This window comes from Sceloporus occidentalis, unplaced genomic scaffold (genome assembly GCF_023333645.1).
Source record: "Sceloporus occidentalis isolate IW3139 unplaced genomic scaffold, rSceOcc1.0.p SCAF_4, whole genome shotgun sequence".
In the NCBI taxonomy this organism is placed as follows: Eukaryota; Metazoa; Chordata; class Lepidosauria; order Squamata; family Phrynosomatidae; genus Sceloporus; species Sceloporus occidentalis.
Window position 1 is genome coordinate 34,079,472 of NW_028316984.1, and position 26,010 is coordinate 34,105,481.

The 26,010-nt window shown below is 40.2% G+C and overlaps 1 protein-coding gene across 1 annotated transcript in view; it reads left to right on the forward strand.

The window, feature by feature from the left end:
- Positions 1-24,011, forward strand: part of LOC149313712 (dual 3',5'-cyclic-AMP and -GMP phosphodiesterase 11A) — a 169,407-nt gene extending 145,396 nt beyond the window's left edge. Inside the window, exons 18-20 of the mRNA XM_089523024.1 lie at positions 3,982-4,002; positions 4,305-4,388; positions 23,057-24,011. Coding sequence (XP_089379150.1) covers positions 3,982-4,002; positions 4,305-4,388; positions 23,057-23,224 — 273 coding nt within the window. The 3' untranslated portion in view covers positions 23,225-24,011. The remainder of the gene's footprint in view (positions 1-3,981; positions 4,003-4,304; positions 4,389-23,056) is intronic.
- The last annotated feature ends 1,999 nt before the right edge of the window (positions 24,012-26,010 follow it).

Sequence of the window (26,010 nt, forward strand, 5' to 3'; positions counted from 1 at the left end):
ATATATCTTTCCTGAAACAAACACATAGTATTGGCTAACAACAAGTTTAGTTACAGTGGAATGGAGGTTGGAAACATTACTTTTTTGGAGTACAGTTCACAGAATCCCCCAACCAAAGTGATAATTGGCAGTGCTGGCTGGGTGATGCTGGGAATTACAGCCTAAGAAGTAAGGTTTCCACATAACCTCTTCAAGCGGTTGACTGGGGATTAGACCAAAAAAGTGACTTTTCCAAGCTTTTCATGGAAAAAATTTTGAACTGGTAAGGCCAGCAAAATTAGTTCAATACATCATTCTTGCATGACATGCGGAAGTGGTTTTCAGGCTTTGCAGATGGTGACTACTATTACTACTTCACTTTTATTATTATTAGTTTTATTGATTTCCAACTTTTTTATCTATCAATTTGCTATATAAAGGGAATCCTGTTCATTAGTTCATTAAAATGATATTTGAAACCTATTTAAAAGAGGACCAGAGGGAATTAGCCATTTTCCCTTTGGCAGGGAGTTCCATAGATGCAAGGCCACTACTGAAAAAACACTGTTTCTTGTATTCGCCAATCCAAATGGTTTTAAGAACACCAGTCTTCAGGCCCAGACAGTTTTGTATGCAGGAGGGCAATCATTTAAGGTTTTATCATTCAATACCATGACTTTAAATTGAGCCCAGAATGAAATTAACCAGATCAGTTGATTCATAAAACCCACTACTAATTATCTATTTTGCTTCAAACATTTGGTTCCCTCAAGCATCCACACAATTACTCCCTGGACCATTTGCAGTTTCCAAACCATCCTAGAAGGCAGCCCCATGTAAAGAGTGTTACAGTTGTCTAGTTCAGATGTAATTACAGCATGAGTAACTGAAGCCAGGTACCCTGCCTTTAGATTGAGTTAAGGCTGCCATAAAAACCTACACTGCTAAAAGACAATCCTGGCTACCACAACCACCATTTGTACATCCACTGCTAGTCCTGAGCATAAAAGGACTCCTGGTCTGTCAGGAGAAGCGTAACTTCATTCAGAACCAGAATTAGAGGTACACCTCCATTCAGATCTAGCTACACTTTAGTCCTTGCCCACAGTACTCTCTCATTTTTAGATCAAAGTTCACAATGTTCATGGTTATCCATCTCTATACTAACCCAAAATACCTGTTCAAGTGTACCAGCACCTCCCTTGAATTTGAGGCTGACGTTTTAATACACCTAGCCTAGGAGACAGGAGCTCTGAAGAAACGTTCCGCCAAACAATAACAGCATGGAAGATAAGAACATACAAATTACTGTGTTTGTTGCTAGTATTTCCTAGTTTTCCTCGTTTGACAGATAGCTTTCAAACCAAGGGGGCCAATCACACATTTTTTTAGTCCTGAGGACATGCAGATCATCGCGCTGATGCATATAGGGATCATTGTTCCCGAATCTCTCAGAGTCATTTTACTCCTTATGTTATTCATACATGCCATCATTTAGGATAAAACTGAGCCATTTCCATTCCCCTGAATGCTACAGAACAATCTGAATCAATTCAGAAGCTTATTCACATTGCTGAAGATGTGGATGGATGTGGATTTCTCAGGAAAACTTGGGGAAACACCCAGTATTAAATATTCTGGGTTAAGAGGGGTTTTTTGTAGCCTCCCTCCCCCGCCAAAGTGCAGTGAGTGCATTTGGAGCAAGGATTTAACCTGGATTCATCCTGAATTATTTTCGTAGTACTAGTGGGGCCCCAGATTCAGATTCTGCAAACTTCAAATGTACTGCTGCTAGATAATCTTATACTCTAGATATAATTGTCTTATAGGGGAGAACTCCCTTTAGATGGTCTTCTTTATTATTTCAGTTGTGAAGCACCTGTCTGATATGTCTCTTCTCCCTCTCCCTCCACTGGATTTCTCATTTTAAACTCACTTAAATCACGGCACCATCATGACATCAAGAACAAAACAGAGTTTGCTTCTGCCCTTATGCTAAAAACATTAGCTTTGAAGATAGGTTACCTTTGATTTTATTTTTTTTAAAAATCACAATAATGAAAAAGCATCTGTAACCATGTACACATCAGTTGCCCCTCCAACTATAAAAAGTTCTAAAAATACAAATAGATGCTGCATTAAACTAAATATTAGGAAGAATATCTTGATGGTAAGAGCAGTTCGACCGTGGAACATGCTGCCTCGGAGCTGGTGGAGTCTCCTTTTTTAAACAGATGTTATATGGCCATCTGTCAAGAATGCTTTGATTGTGTGTTCTTGCATGGCAGAGGGTTGGACTGGATAGTCCTTGGAGTATTTTCCAACTCTATGATTCTAAGCAGTGTCAGTCACCAGTGGGAACCAGTATGTAGCTTCGTCACCTGCCACTCTCTAGGTGGATAGTTTGGGGCCTCTTAGGTTAGGGACAATGTACATGAGCCCCAAATTCTAGCTGAATGACACAGTTACTCCTATGCTGTACTAAAACCAGTGTTTGAAGAAATACACCCTGTTGATCATTCACTGAGCCAGCAATCTCATACATGTATACCTCAGTTAATGAAGTAGATGAGTTGCTAGGCATTGCTTCTTTAACGGAAAATTTGGTTTCCAAGGCAGAAATAATATAGAAAAAATAGAAACAGGCGCCTGCACTACAAAAAAGGAAGCGGAGTTAAAAGTTTATCAACTTTAGGAAACTTTTAATTCAAACCAAACAACATACACGTGTGAAATGAAACATCTGGTTCAGGAAAGCTTTGCCTAAGGAAACAAAAATTTTGAACTCTCTAGAGACCACCTGAAAGTGTTTTTGAAAATGCATCCATGAATTATTTTTTGCTTTCATTAGCCTCTAATTCTTATGATTTCCATTTTGATAGCCAGACATATAGATCTATACTTCTTTGACTTGCTTGGCGATGGTTTGTGAGGCAGGCTTATCTGCTTTCTCCTTTTTTCTCTGTTTTGCTCTTCACACATGCTCAGTAAGGGATTCTGGAGGCAGCTGCTGTCAACCTTGCCTTTTCTAGGAAAGCACACATAGCTGTAGTAGAATTGACTAGAGTAGAATTCTGCTTTTTTCCAGCTCAAGCTTTTATTGCATTGTTTACTGCAGACACACTATTTCAACCTGACGCTGAAAGTCTGTTTTCTCCAGCACTCCATAACCAGCTTCCCAAAAACATACAGCTAGACAAAGAACAAAGAGGAAAATAGTTGCTGGGTATGCATAAAAGGACTTTGGCTATATCTATACACTGCAGATTGAATGCAGTTTGACACCTCTTTAACTTCTAGGGCTCAATGCTTTGGAATTTTGAAATTGTGGAATTTGTAGTATCATGAGAAATGTGCCTTCTCTGTCACAACAACAAAGTACAAATCTCAGGATTATTATTATTATTATTATTATTATTATTAATCTTTATTTATAAAGCGCTGTAAATTTACACAGCGCTGTACATACAATCTTTTTAACTGGATGGTTACCTGCCCTCAGGCTTACAATCTAAAAAGACACGACACAAAGAGAGTGGTGGTGGGGAAGGGGCCTCTCTAGTAGGATAATACATATAAAATACATAGCAATACAGGAAATGATTCAATAAAACAGACAACAAAAGAACAACAAAAAGCAAGTGACAATTATGCAATGCCTGGGAACGCTTCTCTGAACAGGATTCCATAGTTTGGATCTATGGCAGTTAAAGTAGGTTCAAACTGCATTAATTCTGCAGTGTGGCAGCAATCTTTATAAAAACATTGCTTTTTTGCTAACTGAGACATGCCTTTATTCATTTGCTTAGGAGAAAGTTTCATTAAATTCAGTGGAGTTATATCGGAATAGGCATTTGTAAAACTGCACTACATTGCCTTCTACAAGAAGAAGAAAAAGTGAAGAAGGAAAATGGGGAAAGGAAGGAACAGGGAAAGAAGGAGTTTTGTGCCTTGAGTGTGTTCATAATCTCCCATCCCACCGTTCCCCGCTGAATCTGCCAGCATAACAACCAACAATATATGGTATATTTGTTCAGCATAGAGGAATTACATGTTTATAACAGTCAAATAAATTAAACATACATATGCCATAAATAGGGCCAGAGAATAAATGCTTTATTTTTCATCCTAGACAAAAGACAAGGAAGTGTGTCTAAAGATTGATTGTGGTTTTTGAAGTCTTTGGTTTGTAACAACTTGCTGTTAGATCCAACGCGTTAGATGAAGCAACATCTGTAAAATACTCCAGAGCCATAAAGTATGACATATTCTTCTTCACTTTCCTTTCTCATCCTCCTAAAAACAACAACACCATTTCAATTCAGGCTATTTTTGATCGGAACAGGAAAGATGAACTGCCTCGATTGCAGCTGGAATGGATTGATAGCATCTGCATGCCTCTCTATCAGGTAAGTTTACATATTGCTGCTACAGCACTGGAAGATTGGCTAGCCTTGCCTCCCCGCACAAGGGAAAGGACAGAGATGATGTAACAGTTTTGTGGGAGATTTCAGCCTTTGAATCTGTGCAATTTGCCACAAACTTCATTTGTGTCACTCTTCTCTCAAGGGGCAGAAAAGGAAGCCAAATACTTATAATCAGGTGAGATAAGTGAATGCTGTTAGGGCCCAATTAGTATCATTTGTCAATATGCTTCTTTCTGAACTGGAACAAAATTGTTTTGTGCTTTATTCAAGCCCTTGTTACCTGTCACCAACAGCAACACCTCTGTGTTTGTTTATTTGAGCCAAAAGGAGGAGGTGTGATGGTAAGCAGGCATGTTTGTGTGTATGTGCTTTCAAGTAGCCTGTCAGTTTATGGCAATCCGATGGATTTCCTAGGCAAGGTTGTCAGAGGAATTCCTTCCTCTGAAATAGTTTCGAGGACCTGGTATTTGTTGGTGGTCTCCCCTACAAGTACTAACTAGAGCTGACCCTGTTTAACTTCCAAGATCAAATGGAAACTAGTACCTTTAGGATATTTAGACCCCATAATATGTAAAAAAAATGCTGTCCAGTGATTCCATGGCCATAGAACTGTGTCATATGCTTCAGTTCAGTATAACCATATAACCATCTAGACTACTGAGTAGAATTCTGAATTTTATAAAGAAGCTATCAGTTTGCTAAAGATGAAATGAAGGAAGCTGGAGTTATAAATATGCAATTGTTACTGTTTGTAATTATACCTTAAATTAAAAATGTACAGAGCATTTGTACATTTGTACAAAACTTACATGACTCTTATCTCCCAACAACAATTAACAAAACAGCACTTGAGGACTGTGTTGCTGAAAAAAATCACAACAAAAGAAAAATACATTAGAAACCTAGGACTTAACATTGGCATTACTGTAAGTGACCCTTCCTGAAGAGATAATCCCATAACCAGGACCATCACCAAATTGGTCTCTTACCAAGAATGGGGGCCAACTCACATCAGACCATTTGAAGCTGGAACTCATAGTAAATGCTTGGATGCGTAAATCAGCAAGTGGCTTGATGTAGGAAAGTGTCCCAAGTATCCCATGTCTTAATAATCTTAGTATCTTAATATAATCTTAATAATAATAATAATAATAATATCTCAGTCTTAATAATAAACTACAGTAATTATTGCTTTGCAATTTCTTAATTACTCATTATTATAGAATTGTTTTAACTGGACTGAGGGTCTTACATGCACATTAACTTTACAGAGCAAATCACAATGAAGTATAGTCATCTAGCAAACATTATGGTTGACAGCTTTACATCAGTCGTTAGCCATTAAATGATTCTGCTCTTATTATTTCAAATTACATTCACATGCTGGATGAAGTAGGAAAAGAGAAAATGCAGATGGAGGAAAGACTTAGGAACTGGTCAGTTAAGACACATATCATCTATTAAACCATAATTTTGGGTCTGTATGACCTAGAATTTTTAATCAGGGAGGGCAAGAGAAACATCTAAGGGAGGGTTTGGTATCTGCTTTCTGTACAAAGGCTGAATAAGAACACTAAAGAGCATCTCTCTGCTCTATATCAGTCAGAGAGCTCTGAGGAAAAGAAGCACATGAGGATGTTTCATCTCCTCTCCACCTCTGCCCACTTCATTCATGCTGTGCAACTATAGTCCTGCTGCTCAGCATCTTTTTGCTTTTTTGAAAAAGCCATTGTCAAAACTTCAAGTTAATGCCATGTCAGCCTAAGGGGTAAACAGAAGACTTGATGTCACAAAGTCTCACAGAGAGAGAGAGAGAGAGAGAGAGAGAGAGAGAGAGAGAGAGATGCTTCCTGGAATATAAAGCTGAGTTTTAATTTCCAGTACAGCCATTGCTTCAACCATGCGTGGAGACACTATAAATCGCGTTTACACATGGCTAAGAAACCAACACTGGGTCCTCATGCTCCACAAATATCTCAGGTTCCAGCTTTCTTCTCCCCACCCACCCCATTCCTTTTTGAAGGAAATAAATTGTCCAGATCTCACAAGATAAAATATAATGGCTGTGGCAGCAGAGCATGTGGTATTTGTGAAGAATTTGGTTTCTTTCCCACCCTCCATCCACCAATGGCTTCAGGGAATTACTTGCATATCTATGTGCCTGTTGACCGCCTGGAAATCATCAGCGGCATCTGCAGATCTCATTCTCCTTTTTCTGCTCATCTACATTTTGATACCTGTCCGTTTTTATTATCAGTTTTTACCACTTAAGTCTTATCTGGGTGTTACCTCATGTTCCAGATGGCCACCAAAAATGGCATTTCTCTTGTTATTTCTAGATTTCTACCCTGCAGTGTAAATCGTGGGCCAATGTCTAGATGTGACATTAAAATCATGAATGTCATTAACACATATGGTTTAATACAGCCTTTCAGATTTTGTTGTTTCTCACCCCTAGCTCTGCCAGCTAGAGCTGGTGCGAGTGGCAATCCAACAGCATTTAGAGGACTGCATTTTGCCCTAGTTTAATGAAAATAGCTCCAGGTGAGCAAAGCAACACTGGAGCCACAGAGGAATAGGAAGGTACGGTTTAATACACACACCCTCCCACATATACATATAGACCATGGTCTTGGTGAAAATCAGGCTTAAATCCAAGGTCACACTGGTGTCACACCACTAGCACACTTCTCTCTCCTCTGTGGTTGTTTGTGCCACTGGAAAACAGGCTTTAGAGGATTACTTTGCAGGCTGCATCTGCACTGCCGAAATAACCTCGTTTTACACCGCTTTAACTGCCATGGCTCAATATTATGGTGTTCTAGGAATTGCAGTTTGCTGTGGCACCAGAGTGGAGCAACTACCATTCCTAGAATTCTATGGTATTGAGCCATGGCAGTTAAAGCAGTGTTAATTATTTTGGCAGTCCGGATGCAGCCTCAGAGAGCCAGTTATAGGATATACAGAACATTTGGAGGTGGGTGGGAACTGGTCCCTTGTGTTTCTACCCAATTCTACTGTTATGCCAATGGAAGTCCAGTGCTGGATTGTGTTCCTACAGAGTAATTACATGCATGTTTATTCAAAAATATGTTTCCATTAATTCAATAATACTTCATCGTAAGTTACACATATATGTGTAAAATGTACAGTAATTGTTTATGGTTCTGCTCAGCTACAATGAACATATATTGAACTACAGCGATGGGGTTGAAAATTATTCTTCTGGAAATATTTTAGAGTCGAAGGTTAATCAAATAGATTCATTACTTGCTTGCTGTCTCTCTCTCTCTCTCTCTGTGTGTGTGTGTGTTTGTGTGTGTATGATTTTCCATCAAATATTTTTTTTTATTTATCCACATTGAAGGATACTATATTTCTAAAAATGTAGACATGGAAAGCGATAGTCTCACTATTTTCTGTGCTGGTCATCTGGAGTACTGCCTCATTTTAAGGATATAGACAAGTTGGAACAGGCTCAGAGAAAGACAGTGAGGATGATAAGAGGTAATGGAGTACAGAATATATCAGGAAAGGTTGAAGGAGCTAAGTGTGTTCACTCTGATGAAGAGAAGACTATGGAGTGACATGATTCACTTCTTAAATACCTCAAGAACTTCAAGTAATGTTTGTTTGTACAGAGTCAAGGCTTATCAAGCCTGAACCCTCACTAGAAGTAGTAGAAGGTAACTAACCTGAGGTTGTTGTACTTTGGAGATATCATGAGATGACATGACTCATTAGAAAAGATTATAATGCTTGGTAAAGTGGAAGGCAGTAGAAAAAGAGAGAAAATGTAATACATGTGGATTGATGCAATCAATGGTGCCATCATTGATTCCCAATGCGAAAAGGTGAAATATAAATAAATCTCCTCCTCCTCCTCCTCCTCCTCATCCTCATCCTCATCATCCTGAATATGCAAGATCAGAGCAGGACAGTTGGTGACTGGAGATTTTGGAGGTCTCTCATTCATAGGGTCATCATAAGTCGAAGTTGACTCGACGGCGCATAACTACAACGATGCTCATCGGGCATCTTTACCGCTTTTATTCAAGCAGAAAAAATGAAGTGATTGCCACACAAGGGATGGGAAGGTTCCTGTGAGGAAAACAGAGAACTATATGAGAGCTGGAAAATTCCAGTTAAACAAAGGGGGCTAGGAAGAGAATTTCAACCTATTCTCACAACATTGTTAAGCTGAGATGGCAACCTCAAGACATGGAAGAATACCCAGGTCATAGGTCAAGCACTCTGCTCCTGTCTGCATAAGAATATAAGCAGTCAGTCCATGACAGCTGACAGCAGTTGCTTTAAATGGAAGGGACTGTGCATTTGTGTGTGTGTGCCTGTGTGTTTGTGTGCGTTTCCCATGGGAGATAAACCCAGAGCACCTTTGATCCTGTAAGTGGTCTACTCCCTTTTGGGAAGACATCTGAAAGAGCCCTCTGGAATCTGTGTCAATGCAATACAAAGAATAAAGGAGATGGCACTGTTTCATCTCAGTCCCCCAGAGGCAGGTGGCATTTTTCACAATATGTTTGCTCAGTGCTTCATACCTAATAACACAGGAGGGAAAATAAAGATGTTTTTCATCAAAATACCATACTTTCAGAACTCAAACGGAAGAGCATAGACAGTGCTCTCCGCCACTAGCAAAAATGTTTGATGTCCTGTCTAGTTTGTCATCATTAAGTGATAGATAATGTGTGACTATGTAATTGAACAACTCAGTGGGGCAATGTGTACCAAACCCTGTAGCTGTAACAAGACCTCTGATTAATTCAGTACACGCTTAGTGGAAAGCAAAAAGCTCTGGGCAGTGACTGTATCACTGTGAACCAAGCAGGCAAAAGGCTAAACACAACAGCAAACCCTTCTCATTTTTACTTTTTTGCTTTCAGTTTTGCCTTCAATTATTTACCTTGGATTTTGAACTCTAATTATATACTATTTTCCCTTACACCATCAACATCGGGAAAAGTTGAAAGAAGTAAGTGACCTAGAAACTGTAGTACATTCACTGGTAACTTCACAATTTGATTTCTGTAATGTGCTCTACATGAGGCTACCCTTGTGCCTAGTCCGGAAACTTCAACTAGTGCAAAATGTGGCAGCCAGATGGTCGCCGGAAAAAGTAGGAGTGCCTGAATAACACCTGTCCTAAAATCTCTTCACTGGCTGCCTATTAGTTTCCAGGCACAGTACAAGGTGTTGGTTATAACCTTTAAAGCCCTACATGGCTTAGGTCTAACCTATTTGTGGGATCACCTACTCCCACATAATCCCTCCTGCGCCCTCAGGTCCTCTGGGAGGAATCTATTGCAGCCTTTAAAATCCAGACTAACTGCTACCTCCCAGAGGGCCTTCTTTGCAATTGATCCCAAACGATGGAACGGCCTGCTGGATGAGAGCCGTCAAATTGCCAGCTTAGACAGCTTTTAAAAAGCTGTCAATACAGATCTCTTCCGGCAAGCCTTTCCTGAATAAAAGTGTCCGGCCACAGAATGATCACCCCTCACATCATGCATTAGCCCACTACTCTGTCCTCATTATATTTTTATTGTGTTATTAATACAGTGGACCCTCTCCTTATGCGAGGGATCCATTCCGGATCCCCCTGTGTAAGGGAAAATCCACCTATGCTTGAGCTCCATAGGAAATAATGGGGCTCGTTCATGTGGCGAGGTGGCGCGTGTGCATTGCAGGCACGCAATCCATTGTTTCCCTCCCCAAGTGGCTTCCACGTAAGCTGAAAGCCACGTAAAATGCATCCACGCTAGGTGTGGGTACACTGTAGATATTTTAATCTCCAATTTTAATTGTATCATGTTTAATCCTGTTTTAAGGGGAGGAATTTGGGACATAATGTTGAATGTGGATATTTTAATGTGTTGTGAGCTACTTTTGATTGTCTCGTCACAGAAAAGCAGGATAAAAATAAAAGTTTTATTTATTTATTTATTTATGTTGACCTTGGCTCACAGAAACAGAATAACATCTGTGCCAAAAGATATAATGTTTTAGCATTAAAGATACAACTCTTGATCGTCAGTTTTTAATATACAAACTTAAACTTAACATTGGTCAAAATGGTTTCAGGGTTTGCCTGTCTCCTTGCAAAATGTCCTGATTCAAATGACCAAATTCCTGTGTGGTTCTAGCTACCATCTTGAAAATATTAAACTTTGGCGGGTTACAGACCGCCCGTTTGGGGCAGCCTGCACCCACCCCTTTCCCCAGCGTATTGGGGGCTCAGCTGCCAGAACGGCAGCCTCCGAGGCCCCGGTCTGCCACTTTTCAGGCCGCTGGGAAGCGGCAAAAGGCCACTTTCCCGCGGCCTGGAAAGGGGTATCCTTGGGGCTTCAAGCCCCAAGGTCACCCGTTGATGGCGGGGAGGAGGAAAAAGGGGCCGCTTGGCCCCTTTCTCCTCTGCGTTGCTGGCGCAGCCATGTAAAGGCTGTGCCCAGCAATGTAAAGCTGGAAGGAGCTCCGAAACGGAGCTCCTTCCAGGGCCGTGGAAAGGGCGCACTAGGTGCCCTCACGCAGCCCCACCACTTCACAACTGCGCCGTCTCGTTTGGAGGTGGCACGGTCGTGACGTAGTCATGGCGGCGGCCGTGTGGAACGGCCGCCGCCATTTTGTACGTGCTGAGCACGTACTAGGGTTGGGTGTGTGTGGAAGCACCGCCGCTTCCTAACCCTAGTACGTGCTCAGCACATACTTAGAGGCCCGTCTGTAACGGGCCTATATCATCTTCAAAAAGCAGTGATGCAATTCCACCAGATGTTTCACCAGGAATCAGTGCTCCTCTATTATAAATAGATCAGAAGTGAGCAAAGCAGCCAGGAGGATGTTTAAGGGACCCAATGTGGAGGATGTTTACGGGGCAAAAAATATGAAATGCATTGCCAAGAGTTTCCAAGATGGCAATTCATCTTTTAAATACATCTCAACCCCCTTCATTTGTGGGGGTGCTAGCTCACTTCTGTCCCAATTGTACTGGGGTTCAATTCACACTGCAGAAACAATCTGATTTGACACCACTTTAACTGTCATGGCTCAATGCTATGGAATTCTGGGAATTGTAGTTGTTGTGGCACCAGAGCTCTCTGACAGAGAATGCTAAATGTCTCACAAAACTACAGTTTCCAGAATTTGTAGCATTGAGCCATGGCAGTTAAAGTGATGTCAGACCAGATTATTTCTGCAGCGTGGATGCAGCCTAGGTCTTAGTTCTTAGTAGCAAACTAGATGAGATGCTAGAGACCTATGGTAGGATTTTCCATATTTTTCATGTTCTAGTTCAAAGCATCTTTTGGGACGGAGGGAAATGGATCAGGGGAACATTACCAGGCTTATCTAACCCTTTCTTCAGTTCAATTTTCCTAACCTGAATCCCACCTTGTCATGCTAGTTGCTCCATGGTGGAAATACTACAAGCATGATGCTTGTTTAGTTTCTGTTTCAGGGGTGGTGGGAAAACCTGAACTGTCAAGATTGTTCTCTTTGATACAGCAATAAAAGGCACACAAGTTCTGTTCTGTACTAATTTATTTGTTTAATGGTTAGTTATATATTGTACTGTATTTCAATTTATGTTGTACCCTGTTTTGAACTTTGGGGAGAGGTGGCCAAGTAAGAAATATTTATTTTATTTATTTTGTTGTTGTTACTGCTTTTAGTACTACTACCATCTCCTCTTTAAATCAGAGGTCAGCAAAGTGTGGTCTGTGGCTTTATGCAGCTCCCAGGACCATTTTTGTGGACCCCAGAGCGCCTCCTAGGTCAGAAACATTTTTGTGTAATAAATGTTTTTCTCCAGAATACCTCCAAATGCACTCTAGGGATGTGTAGAAGGCATTTCCACCATGGAAATGCGCCTCTGGGCCCACAGGGGTTAAAAACATTTTTAACCCCTCCCCAAATAATTTTGTTTTGCCCCAAAATGTCCACTGGAGGCATGGGGTACATTTCCATTTCATTTTGCAGGCCCCATGGGCCAATGTAGACCCAAAAGAGACCTCTTTTGAAACCTCAAGCTAGTGAAAATGCCTCCGCATTCCCTAGACACATTTTAAGGCAATGTTTGTTTGTGTTTGTTTGCGGGGTGGGGTGGTGGGGTGGTAGGATCAGGTGTAGCTTCACCAAGGTCTCCTAGAAGGTTAATGCACCAGAGTTCCACAGCTGGCATCTCTTACTTTAGACACTTTCAGAGAATCTGAAGGCTTCCCAGTCTTGTTGGCTGAGGAGTGAAATTAGTCAAAGGAGGCAGACCATTTTGGTGAAAAAATGCCATGGTCAACGAGACTAGTAGTCACACAACAAAATAACTAGGGCTGAGGAGAGACAGGCCACCTGCTAGCTAGGAAGTTGGATGCTCACCCCAATCTGCCATCCCTGCACACTTTCACTATTGCTTCAGGAGATCCACGTGAAGATGCTCAAAGCTTCCCCAGTGCAGTGAGGAGGAAGGTGTGACTGAAGAAATTTTGAGTGCTTTATCTTCCTATCTTCTAGTGTTATTCTACAGGTTGCGTAAAATGTTAAGAGAAAGAGAAAGCCAGGATGTTGCCTACACCATGTAGTGACACTTCCCTGTCTTTCCATCCAGTGCTGGAAGTTGGAAAGGGTCTCAAAGGCAATGCAGTTCAGTTCCAGAAGACAGGGAAGCACTCCAGTGTCTATACTCTCTCTATCGCCATGCCTTGCAAGCAACAGCTCAGGGATTAAAACCAAATTTGTTGTTTATCAACGAGAGAGTTAGATTTTTATGACTGTGAAGTTTAAAATAGTTATTTTTTAAAAAAATAAATGTAGATGATACTGGGGAGGGGCAGGGCATATAATGTCATAGAAGTATCATGCTTTCACTCAAGATTTCTTCACTATTGATACTTGTAGGTTTTGGTTAGCCTTAATATTGATAGTTTAGGAAGGAACTGTCAAACAGTTGTCAGGGCTGAGATGACACAGTTAGATAATTAATATATTTATATTTATATTTAGACCATTTGTGGAAAAGAATAGGTGGAAGTCCAAAGGTTTTTTTTTTCTTCTTCACTATCTGGAAAAAGAAAATGTAAGCTTCTTGATGAGCAATTCAATAACAGAATTAGCTGAGTAGTACAGTGAAAAGGATGGACCGAGCAGCTGGAAAGTGTGTTGGAAAAGACAGGGTTTTTTTTCCCCCTTAAACTTTTTGTCCACTCACTTGCGTGTTTCAGTTTAGGGTATCACCTCCCAGTTTTTCCCTGTTGGAAAAGATAACCAATAAAGTAAAACCTTAGATGTAAAAAAATGGGGGAAAACAAAATTTACAGCAAATCTGAAAGAAGATTAATGGTTATTTAACAGCTATTCGGTTTTCAAGAAAGACAAAGAACAAAGAGTATTACATCAGAAAAGGGCTAGAAATGATGATGGATGAAATGCTTCCAGTAAGCATTGAACAAACCAGAGTAACAACCTACAACTGGCTGGAGAGTTCCCCAGTGAGCCTAAATCTGAAAAGCTAACTAAGGATAAGAGACTGATACAGACCCAAGAGATTTTCAAAATCTATTTAATAGCAAGGCAGCAAGTATTGATTGTTGTGCAGAAGAAATGTTGAAAGTAAATGGCTAAAGTCAAGTTGTGTTTTACACAACTCTCTTTGGCTGTCTCACTTGGGGCAACTAAACGAAGCAAACTGAAGTCTTCGGTTGCAAAGTTCTCAAACCAGAACAAAAGATACTCTGAAGTAAGTATAGCCTATATTTAGGTATGCAACATCTATTCCTTTTTGCAGAGACTTTCAGTTAGTTTTAACACATTTTTTAACCCATTCTTCAGCCAAAACATCTTCCAGAGCTGCTTATAATGAGTGGTAATGAGCTGTACCTGCCTGTTCTTCTTCCCTTCCAAGGGCAGAGGAGAGTCAGCTGGGATGTAGGGAGAGCCTTTCCTCAGCTGATTGGCCAAGGCAAGGAGCTGTGCTTGCCTTTCTTTTTTCTTTCCAGGAGAATTCTACACATGGTTTTTTAACTAACTCAAACAGGTCAAATAAGTAAATACGCTGGATACTGGACAACAACTCTGGACACACTCCAGCTTGTCATCATCATTTTTGAATTGTAGTGCCCAGAACTGAGACATAGTATTCTAGGTGAGGCCTGACCAAAGCAGAATAGAGTGGCACTGTTACTTCCCTTGATCTAGATACTATACCTCTGTAGATGCAGCCTAGAATTGCATTGGCTTTTTTAGCTGCTGCATCACACTGCTGACTCATGTTCAACTTGTGTTCTACAAGACTCCTAGATCCCTTTCACATGTAGTCTTGTTAAGCCAGGTGTCCCCCATCCTATACCTGTGCATTTTGGTTTTTTTGCCCTAAGTGTAGTACCTTACATTTCTCTGTGTTGAAGTTCATCTTGTTAGTGTTCTAATCTGTTAAGGCCATTTTTAATTTTGATCCTCTTCCCTGGGATATTAGCTATTCCTCCTAATTTGGTATCATCTGCAAATTTGATAAGCATGTCCACTATTCTTTCATCCAAGTCATCGATAAAGATGTTGAGTAGCACTGGGCCCAGGAGAAAACCCTGTGGCATTCCACTGGTCACATCTTTCTGAGATGAAAAAGAACCATTGCTGAGCACCCTTTGGATCTGGCCAGTCTTCCATCTTAATTTAGAATAGGCAAGCCATAATTTGCATTGGCCCAGCTGATGATATTTCAAATTTGCAATATTTGTCCAGAGATAAATAAATAAATTAAAATCTCACCCACAATATCTAACTCTCCCAACTTACCTGTAGAGTTGAGTGAGACAGGAGAGTGAGGAAGGAGAGTTAAGAGAGTGAGGGTGACTGGAATTGTGACATGGAGTTTTGAGTATTAAGAAAAGCTAGTTGTAATGTTTCTCTCTGTCTAGATTGGGGAAAGGTGGACTAGGAGAAAACAGGAACATTAGGAGGAGGAAGAAACTTTAATTTTGTAGTTGTTTGGAAGAAGGCCTGCTTAAATGGGTGTGTGTGAATGGAATGAAGAAACTAGAATCTTGGAGTTCTGGTGATAATGGAATGGGTTACTTTGGTTTGCTTAGGTGAGAAGTGAGCAAGGGAAGAAAAGGATTTCTCTAGCCTGGGAAAGGTAAATTCTAATGTTTCATGCTTTAAACATTAAAGTTGGTAATGGGCTTATTTATTTAGTGTAGTTAGTTATTTGACCTGTTTGAGTTAAACAAACTCAAACTTTTGTGGCTACTTCATCTCTATCAGAACATTGATTCCCCATGGAATTGGCTCCCTCCATTTACATCAGTCTCAGTTTACATCACAAGTCCAAAAACACAATCACAGCATAAATAAAGGCTTGCTTAGACTCCAACACATGTCTGGATCTCATTCAAATAATCATTAATTGGAATCGGCATTTCCATTAGGGAGAATGAGGTACCTGACTCAGATGGCTCTGCAGAAGAGGTAGTGAATCACATTCACATATACACACATACACCTGGAAGGTCCCCGCTAACCTCTCCAGAGAGCTGTGCTGGCCTCTCTTTAACTGCAACAAATGCAGGTATAGTTGGACAGGTGGTCTTCAATGACACCCCATCCCATGTGGTTTCCACAGAATAACCTCAGTCAGCACAAAACAAGTTGCTATACAGCTTTGACTTCTATTAACTTATACTGTACAGGAGATTTCATGTGCTTACACCTTTTGTCCCCTTTGAGCTCCCTAGTCACTAGGTTATCTCCTAAATGCCTATTCTGTAAAAATGATTAACTAGAACTCAGTGTGTTAGAGAACAGTCTGGCTCATAGCTTTCTGATATGCTGCTTAATAATAAAACAGAATTGATGTGGCTCATACAAGTGTTAGATTTCCAGAAAGTTGACCATGTGCTGATATCTTGTCAAAGCTCATGAATTCAACATCCAAGTCAGAACTGGTCAATACTTGGATAGGAGCCCTAAAGAAATATCTACATTGCAGTAGAAACTTCTTTGCAATTCACCAGTGGAAATAGGGCCTTCTGAAAGTTTGAAACTGGTTTGGGAGGACATGGGAAGTAAGTTTGATTTATAAAGCTCTAGATCATAGGTATACAACATAGTTACTGAAATATCTTCTAAGTCACAAGAAGTAGTGTTTCTACTTGAATCTGTACTAATCTGTCCTTATCCAAAAAGTTCTGCATTTTAAGGAAGATACAGACAAATGAGAATGGGTTCAGAGGTAGGATTGCCTGGACAAGAGCCTCTCAGGCTATGAAATTTTGGGGCCAAAACCCAAGATCTGGGATCATTCCCTGCTGATGCCCTAAGGGCTAGGGCCAGGGCATATCATTAAGCATGATAAGGAAGCATTAAACACAGTCTGAGCCTGTCATTCACCAAGCGTAATACATATAACACAAGTAAGAAAGCATTTCTCTTGTGAGAAGCTCAGTTTTCTAAGCTCTTCACTGAGCAGAAAAGGGGAGGAACAATTTCCCCAGCTCTATTTTTAATACATTTACAAGTATGACTTCTAAAGACACATGGGAGTTGTAGTCCAACTAAAGAATGTTTCCCAAGCTCTGCTTTGAACAAACAAAAAATCTGCAGTATTGTATAGGCTGGATCCTATTGCTTAGTCCCAGTTAGATAGACACATTGAATCAATTGTTGAATGGTGTGTTAAGAAACAGATAAATTCTACTGATTCATAGGTTTAATTAGTTGAGACTGAAAACAGGATTCCTGGCAAAATTTATAAACTGTACATAATCATGTATGAGTCTAGAAATTTTAGTCCAAAATTGTCCTAAAAAACCTGTGTCGACTTAACCATGGGTCAATGTAAATACTGTACTTTACCTCTTATCAAAAAAGGAGCAATCCCCTGGTGAAAGGCAAAAGCGTAATCTGTGCTGGAAGCACTGGCACTAATCTCTATTCTCTCATCCATCCTGCCTTTAGTATAAGCATAAACAGTTAGGCCTGCTGAAAATTTTTTAAGTTCTTTGGCATTATTTTCCTTTCCTTTTCTCCTGAAAACTTTGCTTTGTTACTTGTTCCAACGGTTTCTCCCCCAATTTATCCACGGGTTGTATCAAAATCTAGAATTTTTGCTCCAAAACTTGTCCTCAACTTATACACGAGGTTGACTTATAGTTGAGTATATACGGTTTGTATCTTTCAAGACAGTGCTCTTGCCCTGAGACTCTCCCCCCTTCACCTTTGAGAGTAAAGAAAAGGATTCACTCCCTGAGACCTAGTAAACCTATTCAGAAGAAGGCAGCAAAGAGGGGTAGGGATATGTATTGAAGACCTATGAAGAACAAATGGATGAAGCAGGAATGTTTAGCTTGGAGAAGAAAAGACAACTGGGGATGAGGATGCAAGATAGGAAGCTAACACAGATAGGTCTGTGGAGGGAAAAGAAAAGTGGGGAAATGCAATGGCATAGCACCCTGAATACTTAAAAGATCATTAGTGTGATTTTATTTCTTCAGTACTAACCAGTGTCAGTAAGATTTTGGAGACCAAGCCAGACCAAACTTGCTGCTTTCTATTACATTAAGAGTTGGTATCAACTTTGAAATATTTCTTAAAGGGAAAACTGGGAGATAAAAAGGTTATACAGCAGAACACTAAGCAACTGACATTCAGCAAAATGGCACATGATGTAGAACAAAGTGCTAAAGGTATTTCTCAGATGTACTAAAGCCAAAAGATGTAAGTGGCTCAGAAATAAATTGGTGGATTGATTCAGATATGGACACGTGCTAAGAAAGTAATTCAGTAAATGTTCAAGGAATCAGCTGGGAGGAGAGAAATGTGTTGCTTTTGAGATAATTTCCCAGAAGCTTCATAAAAGAAAATTGATTACAGGGATTTAATAAGTAAAAGACAGCCAAAATATATAGTAATCAAATGAGTTTTTAATTACATCTCAGACAGATATAAAATCTAAATACACTTACTTTGTATCCAGAAAGTCTGAGAGTAATGCTTTAGGAGTGGAATTATTTTTAAAAGGCTAATTTCTGTAGGAATTATAGTAGTACCTTTAATTAAAAGAGTGAATCTGTGTCCCAAAGCCAAAGTGTACTAAATATACAAATAGGGCTTAAATATCAAAGGAACCTCTGAAGAAAGACATTTTATACTCTGTACATAAAATCTACCCTTTGGAATATTTCTAGTCAAATGTCACCTGATTAATGTGCATAACAAATGACAGTGTTTTTAAATTATGCTATATATTTTACCACTGTTCTATAGAATTAATTGCCGATACTTTACTTATGACTGAAAATCAAAGATCATGGAAATATTCCCCCTCATATTTTTAAAAACTGAGCTTTAATAAACAGGCAATAGTGAAGAGTACTTTTTAAAGTTAATTTGTAAGCACCACAGTCACTAGACTCTTTAATGTATATTAAAATGGAGGTAGGCAACTGCAGTCAATTCTGTAACCCTAGTACTGTGGTGGAGAGGGGGCATGGCTTGCCAACAAGACCAAAACACTGAAACAACTTTGAAAAATGGAAGTGGCCAGGAGTTCATTTCTGGCTTTGAAAAATTAGTATTCTTTGATATTAAACAGTGCAAGAGCTTCCCCCCACACTTATTTGAAAGGTAACTGCAGCTTGTAGGGGCCTCCAGAAGACAAAATTCATTCCTCTTTGTGCCAGAAAAGGGGCAATCCGAGGGCTGCATGCACCCCCAGGCACATGTTTACCCAACCTGTACATTAACAAGTGGAAGCAAGGTGTATGTGTGTGTTTCCTCCCCAGGATGAAAATTATGCTGGCGGGGCTTGGCCAGGTAATAAACCCACTGGGTGACCTTGGGCAAGTCACATTCTCTCACCCTCAGAGGATGGCAATGGCAAACCCCCTCTGAAGAAACTTGCCAAGGAAACCCCATGATAGGGGATCGTCCTAGGGTTGCTGTCAGTTGGAAATGACATGCACAAGGAGAGACACGCAACAACAATCAGTCTTGTAAAGATAGAACAGGTTTGGTTTGGAATTCATTATTTATTTACCAAAGAGTTATTGTAAAGTTGGACTTAAATAGCCCTCAAAAACTCCGATCCCATCTGATCTTGAAAGCAAAGCATGGCCAGGCCTGGTTGGTACTTGGATGGGAGACTACTAAGGAATACCAGGTGCTGTGGGCTAAATTCAGAGGAAGTCAAGGGCAAACCACCTCTGGGTATTCCTTGCTATGGATTTTATGAGATTGTCATAAGTTGGTGGGTAACTTGAAGGCACACACTGTAAATCATGTCTTGCAGGAGTATCCATCTGGGTGAAATCCAAATTTCAGCTTGGTGAATGGGACATTCCTTTATTTTTCTCTCCTCTCTACTCCACCTCCAAAAAAAGAAAGAAAGAAAATCTCTGCTACTGACTGCAAAGAATTCCATTCCATCACCATTCCACTGTTGGAAACTGTTCTGCCAGTGGGTTAGATCCTTATCAGCCACTATTAGCCCAGAGAATAATGTGCCCAGGGTAATAGAGCTCTGACGAAATCAATTATCCCAGGTTAAGTAAGCTTTTTGGCAGCCCACTCCTTTGTTGCATGTGAACAACAAAGACTCAATCCACATTGTACTGGGATTATTTTCACCATCTGAAGAACCCCTTAGACTCTTTGCTATTCTGTCAGCCGCTGTAACTTCCTGATACAATCCATATTTGTAGCTGCCGGAGATGGCTTTTCTACATGTCCTGTCTCTCGATTTGCCATGCATTCATTCTCATTCTGTACTCCAAAGCCAGCCTTAAGCTGCATCGTCAGTTATGCAAGGTTGTTAAGGCTGCAGTGCTTCTTGGGTGAATGATTGCTCATTCTGAAAAGTGCACAGTGCATGAATTTCCTCAGCAGAAAGCCCAACTAGGCCAAAGTAATTGGGCAATGACCTGTATGTGGCACTGATATGAACTTGAACCGTGTATGAGCTTTCCCTGAGAAGATGCAGCGGATTTATATTCACTACAATATAGAGATTAAGAGCTCGAACAATATTTTTCACTGTATCCTCACCTCCAAATTAGAGTGTTGTTGTTGTTGTTGTTGTTGGGATGATGATGATGATAATGATGATGACATTCATATTCTGCCTTTTCCCCAGTCTGGGTCTCTAGGTAGTTTACAGAGCTGAAACAGATGGGCAGGAAAAAATGTCTCAATGATGGTTTTTCTAAAAGTGAATTGAAACCCGTTGTCCGCACAGCCCATTCCCAAGGCAGGCCAAATAAGCACAGGCCAACTACATGGCGCTGCATCAAGCTGTGCTGGTAGATTTTTGTTGTTGTTGTTATCTCCCCACCATACATGCGCACAGTCTCACAAACACACCACCTGCGGCCTCCAAGCACCTCCCCTATCCACCCAGATGCCATCCCATTGCATGGCCACCCCTTTGATTGGCCACACAGTCACACATGCAATGCTGTGTTATTACAGTGCATAGGTGCATCAGTGTGCGAGTGATACATTGGCAAAGCGCAGTCATGAAGGCATCACTCACACTTCACCCCCTTCACCCATGTCTATTTGACTGTCTGGTTTGAGTAGGTTGGAATTGCATCCATTGGAGTTGTTGCACTTTCAGTGCTTTGCCACAACCCCGCACTTGCATTGGGGCATTTATATGCAGAACACGAAGATGCACATTTCCCACTCTGAGTTGGACTATCCTGGCTTCTTTTTGCTCCCGTTTTTAGACCTGGAGCATGGCTTTGCTCCAGATTCCAGCCACTTTGGAGGTGTATGCCGTCTAAACACACTGCCTTCAAAGTGTCTGGAAACTGATTTATTTTGCCCGTCTGTTTCATCCCACAAAGGTTAAAATGGGTACAGTAAAATTTACACTGTACAAAAGTTAAAATATAATTAAACTATCAATAAAATTATCAGCAGTTTAAAACTGACCATTAAGAAACACTAGGCAGGCTGCCTGTGCCCAGTCTCATTCTCAAGGAAACTGGAACCACCCTGTTATTTTCTATTGTGTTATAAAGAGCAAAGGTTTTTGCCTCGGAGGTGAGCAAACAGATAAATGTTGGAACTGTCAAAAAGAAAAAGGATCAATGGTACATATGTGGTGGAAGTGTGAAAAGGTGAAAGAATATTGGGATGAGATACATGGTATAATACAACAAATATTTGGAATAAGTTATAAGAAGAAGCCAGAAATATATTTACTAAATATGACTTTTTTTTAAAAGAAAGAGGATGAGAGGAGATTGTGGAGAATCTTCCTATATATGATAACATTAGCGAGATTGATTATAGCTAAATATTGGAAATCAAGGGAGAAACTGAGGGTAGATGAATGGCTATGGAAATTAAATGAAATAAGGAAACTTGATATACTCTCATGTGTTATAGAGGATAAGAAAAGAGATAGGATTGAAAATGAATGGACACAAATAACGACATTCCTAGAGAAAAGATGGTGTTTAGACAAAGGCTGGTTTGCGGTAAATGCATAAAGTAAATAGAGGAGATATGTGAAGACCAGAATTGTGAAAATATATGTAGAAGGAGATCAAGGTTAAGAGATGTTTATGAAAATAGATTGTGGAGAATACAGGTAGGAGTACAATTAGAAAGGGAAAGAGATTGATGGATGCTAATTTTGGTATTTACTTTTCATTCTTTCTATTATTGTATTGGAAACTGGGCAAGAAACAGTTGGATTCAAGAAGAACCCAAAGAAATTCTGTTGAAGACAGGAAGTGAAACAAGATAAAAATGAAGAATCAAGCATATATATATATATGGAAAATTTATTTGTATATAGTGATTATGTAAAACTTAATAAAGATTATTATTCCAGATAAAGAGCAAAATAAAATCTCAACCATCTCCAGGGTTGACCAAGACCTGGGCAAAGTGTCTTCATCCTCCCAGGTGGACTAGCTTCAGTGGCCTTCACTGTTCCATACAAATACCAGCATGTGTTGCTTACAGAGAGGCCTTAGGCCAGTCTGTGGCTGCATTTGCACTGAAGAAATAATGCAGTTTGACACCACTTTAACTACCATGTGTCAGTGCTATGAAATTCTGGACTTTGTAGTTTGGTGGGGCACCATAGCTCTCTGACAGAGAAAGCTAAATATCTCACAAAACTACAAATCCAAGAATTGCATTGCATTGAGCCATGTCAGTTAAAGTGGTATAAAACTGCATAATTTCTGCAGTGCAGATGCAATCTGTATCTCTCATCTAACCTACCTTGTAGAGTTGTTGTGTGAAGAAAATTGAGAAATATTCTGTGTGTATTTCTTTGAGCTGTTAGAAGAAAAGATCAGAGGTAAGTAAGTTTTTTAAAATTAATTCACTGTTGAGGTGAAAGGCTATTAATTTTGGAGGGTCAAACGAATGAAAACCATTTTTCTTCTTTGCTTTGGAGATGCCTTGTTTTCAGTCTTTTTCCAGCCCAGCCCTGGGATTCCCATATTCTAGAATGGCAGTGGCAGGTGGACAAAATGTTAACTCTGTAAAATAAGCTCCTGGAGAGCTGTAGTCATCATCAGGGAGCCTGCAGGCACAGTGAACTCAGCAAACAGTCTGTGTTTTGTCTGGAATGGAATTAACACTTTAAGGAGTGATTCCTTAACCTGTTCCTTTGTTTCCCACAGGCTTTAGTAAAGGTAAATGGAAAACTGAAGCCCATGCTGGATTCAGTGGTGGCCAATAGAAGGAAGTGGGAGGAAATGCACCAAGCCAGACTGCTTTCCAAGTCAGCAGCAACATCCTCATCCTCTTCTTCATCCCACTTTGCCAAGTCTCAGGAGGACATAAATTAAGTTGGCACCTGTTTCCTGATGTTAGGATAAAACTTACCAGAAAGGCTGGTGAAAGCTTAGTCTCATACATTTAACTGAACAAAAACAAACGTTCTTATGGAAATAATCTGGCCAGCCTTGTTTTTCACTAGAAGCTTGTTTGGTCTTGACGTTCTGCAGTGAGACTGCATAGGTTTCTGCAGTAACGTGGAAGACTTGGTGCAGTCTGCATTTGGTCAGCTTGTTTCAGCTGCTGTTGTGGACACTGACAGACATCGTCACAAAGGATTGACGTAACTGTAGCTTACAGCTATTGAAATTAACAACAAAAGCATGGTTGAAATCCCCCTCATCCAGGAATCTGTAAGGGGAAATAGAAGGGTAAACAGAAGATAGTGTGTGATAATAACCTAGGTTTCCATCTTTCCAGTATTTGCTAATATGAACCAGCTATACTTGCTTTTGTAATGTTTAGCCTTTCAATCCTTTTTCTTATTTTATGGTTTAGTGTTCAGGGAAGCCTGCTTTGCATTCTACAGGTACACTTTTTAAACAACAATGCTTCATATGATTGATTGGGGCTTTTAGAATTGCCTATCTTTAGTGTAAGTAAGGGGGGATTAACTTTATTACATTTAAAACCATCAACTTGTTCTGGCTTCCTTATGAATTTCATATTAGCAATGCAGCTTGAATTGCTCTGCAGGCAGAAGCTTATGTAAAGGTAAAATTTCTGCATAGTAATTTGAGTTCTTTTAGGATTTGGTTTTAAACATTCATTTTGAAAGCTGCTTTGCACACCTAAGAAAAGAACCAGTGGTATTTCATGAAAATTACATAATAAAAATGAAATCTGTTGCCTTCTGGTAGAGAATTTGCACTATAGGATATGAACTTGGATTTCTAGTACATTTTCTGAATTACATTAACTTTGACTATTACTGTTAAGGTTTGGTGTGGCACTGGAATATGTCACAAGAAGAGCAATGACTACCTCTGCTTTTTCTGGGCAGTTAACATTTTTTTAAACAACAACATGTTAGTCTAATATGTTGCATCTAACAGAAATCAAGTCAAAATTGCATGTGCTGTGATATGGTGAAAGTTTTTGCATGTAAAATGTGAATTGCATTTGATAGACACCCAAGTGAGATATACCCCATAGACATGTCTATGTTGCAAATTAAGTCACTTCTAGTTAGCATGACATCAGTTTCCCCAAATCTATTGCCATGTTGACATGAGGAGAAACTGGACCGCTGTTCCCTAATTGGTTTTGGCATGAAACCAATATGTGTGCTGAAAATGTGGGCACCTGTTTCAGTAGCTCTTGATGCTCTGTGGAATTAAGGATTGTCTCCCTGGGAGTAAAGCTGAATGGATGCCTGACAAAGGCATTCACTGAAGTGCCATGCCTCAACTGGGCAGCCAGCATGAAGACAGAAGAAGAGGAATGAAGTGCACTCAGTGGGAGCTTTAGGAGTCAACTGGGCTTTGACCTGAACTGCTAGCTGAATGCACCAGGCTTTCGTTTCTTCCCTACCCTTGCTGCCAAGGAAAGCAGAGGAGAAGTATGGTACACACAGCTGGTGTTACAGCAAGCAGCTGAGACTACCAGGCCTTATCTTTCTTATGTTGGCAACAGTCAATAGTCACAACCTACGCTGCTAATGATTTAAGCAAGCCAATTTCCTTTTCTTTCTTTACTCCCAATTTCTCCCCTGTCCCATGCTCCTCAGTTGACACCTCTACATGTCATCTTACCTCTGGGCATATGCTTGTCAGGCCACATCTGAGATTTTAAAAACATTCCCTTTTTTTGGATTTGCAAATGTATATTTCTTCATACACCTGCGGGGTCCATCAAATACATAGAATCCACTACATTATCTTTCAGTAGTCCACTTTCCTTCCCCACCGATAGGCACTTTAACCAGCCATCTTCAAACCTGGAGAGAAATTATGTTGACAGCCAGGGAATGATTTTGGGCAATTGTGCAGTACTGGATTTGTTATATGGCAGAATTATGCAGCTACCTCTGGTGGTAGAGAGTGGGGGAAGAGAGTAAAGGTGAGTTGGAATTAAAGAACTGTGTATTAGGTGCCCTGTCCTGCATCCCCTAAGCTAGCCTGCTTCCCTCAGTGAGTGGAAGTATGATATGTCATTGCCAGTGTTGGAGTAGATGCCATTGCCAGATGGTATACCTGTGATGGAAGGGGTATGCCATCTTCTCCTTGAACTCAGGTAGCCTGCAAAGATTGTTGGCTCCAGTGTCAGTGGGAAGTGAATCCACTGAGGGTTTTGGTCTTAATTTTAAGAGGTACACATAGAAACACCTAGTATTGAACCCTATCCCTCAAAATGAGGTCACCATCTTGGAATGGTCCTTTAGACTCCATGCTAAAACCTGAAATAGATTTGCCGCCCCAACACTGACATTGGAGCCATCAGCCTCTGCAGCAGGGAGCAAATGTTTTGGACAGTCCCTGAAACTATACAATCACAATAAGGACATGTTCCCCTCTCCCCACGTCATTGTTGCAAACTCATCTGTTTCATTTGCAGAGGGAACATAAGTACAAGGGAAATAGCCTTAATGTCAGCTTTGTAGGAACAGCATCTAAAGACAGTAGGTGGAGTGAAGCTCTTCTATGTAGTGCTTATTGTGACAAGAGACATGCCAAACTACATTGCAGATGCAAAATGGAGGTTTTTTTGCACAGATAATATAGCAGACTCAATGCATTGCTTAGAGCCTTAATCTGAAATGATCAATAAACACCTAAACACAAATATGCACTATTTC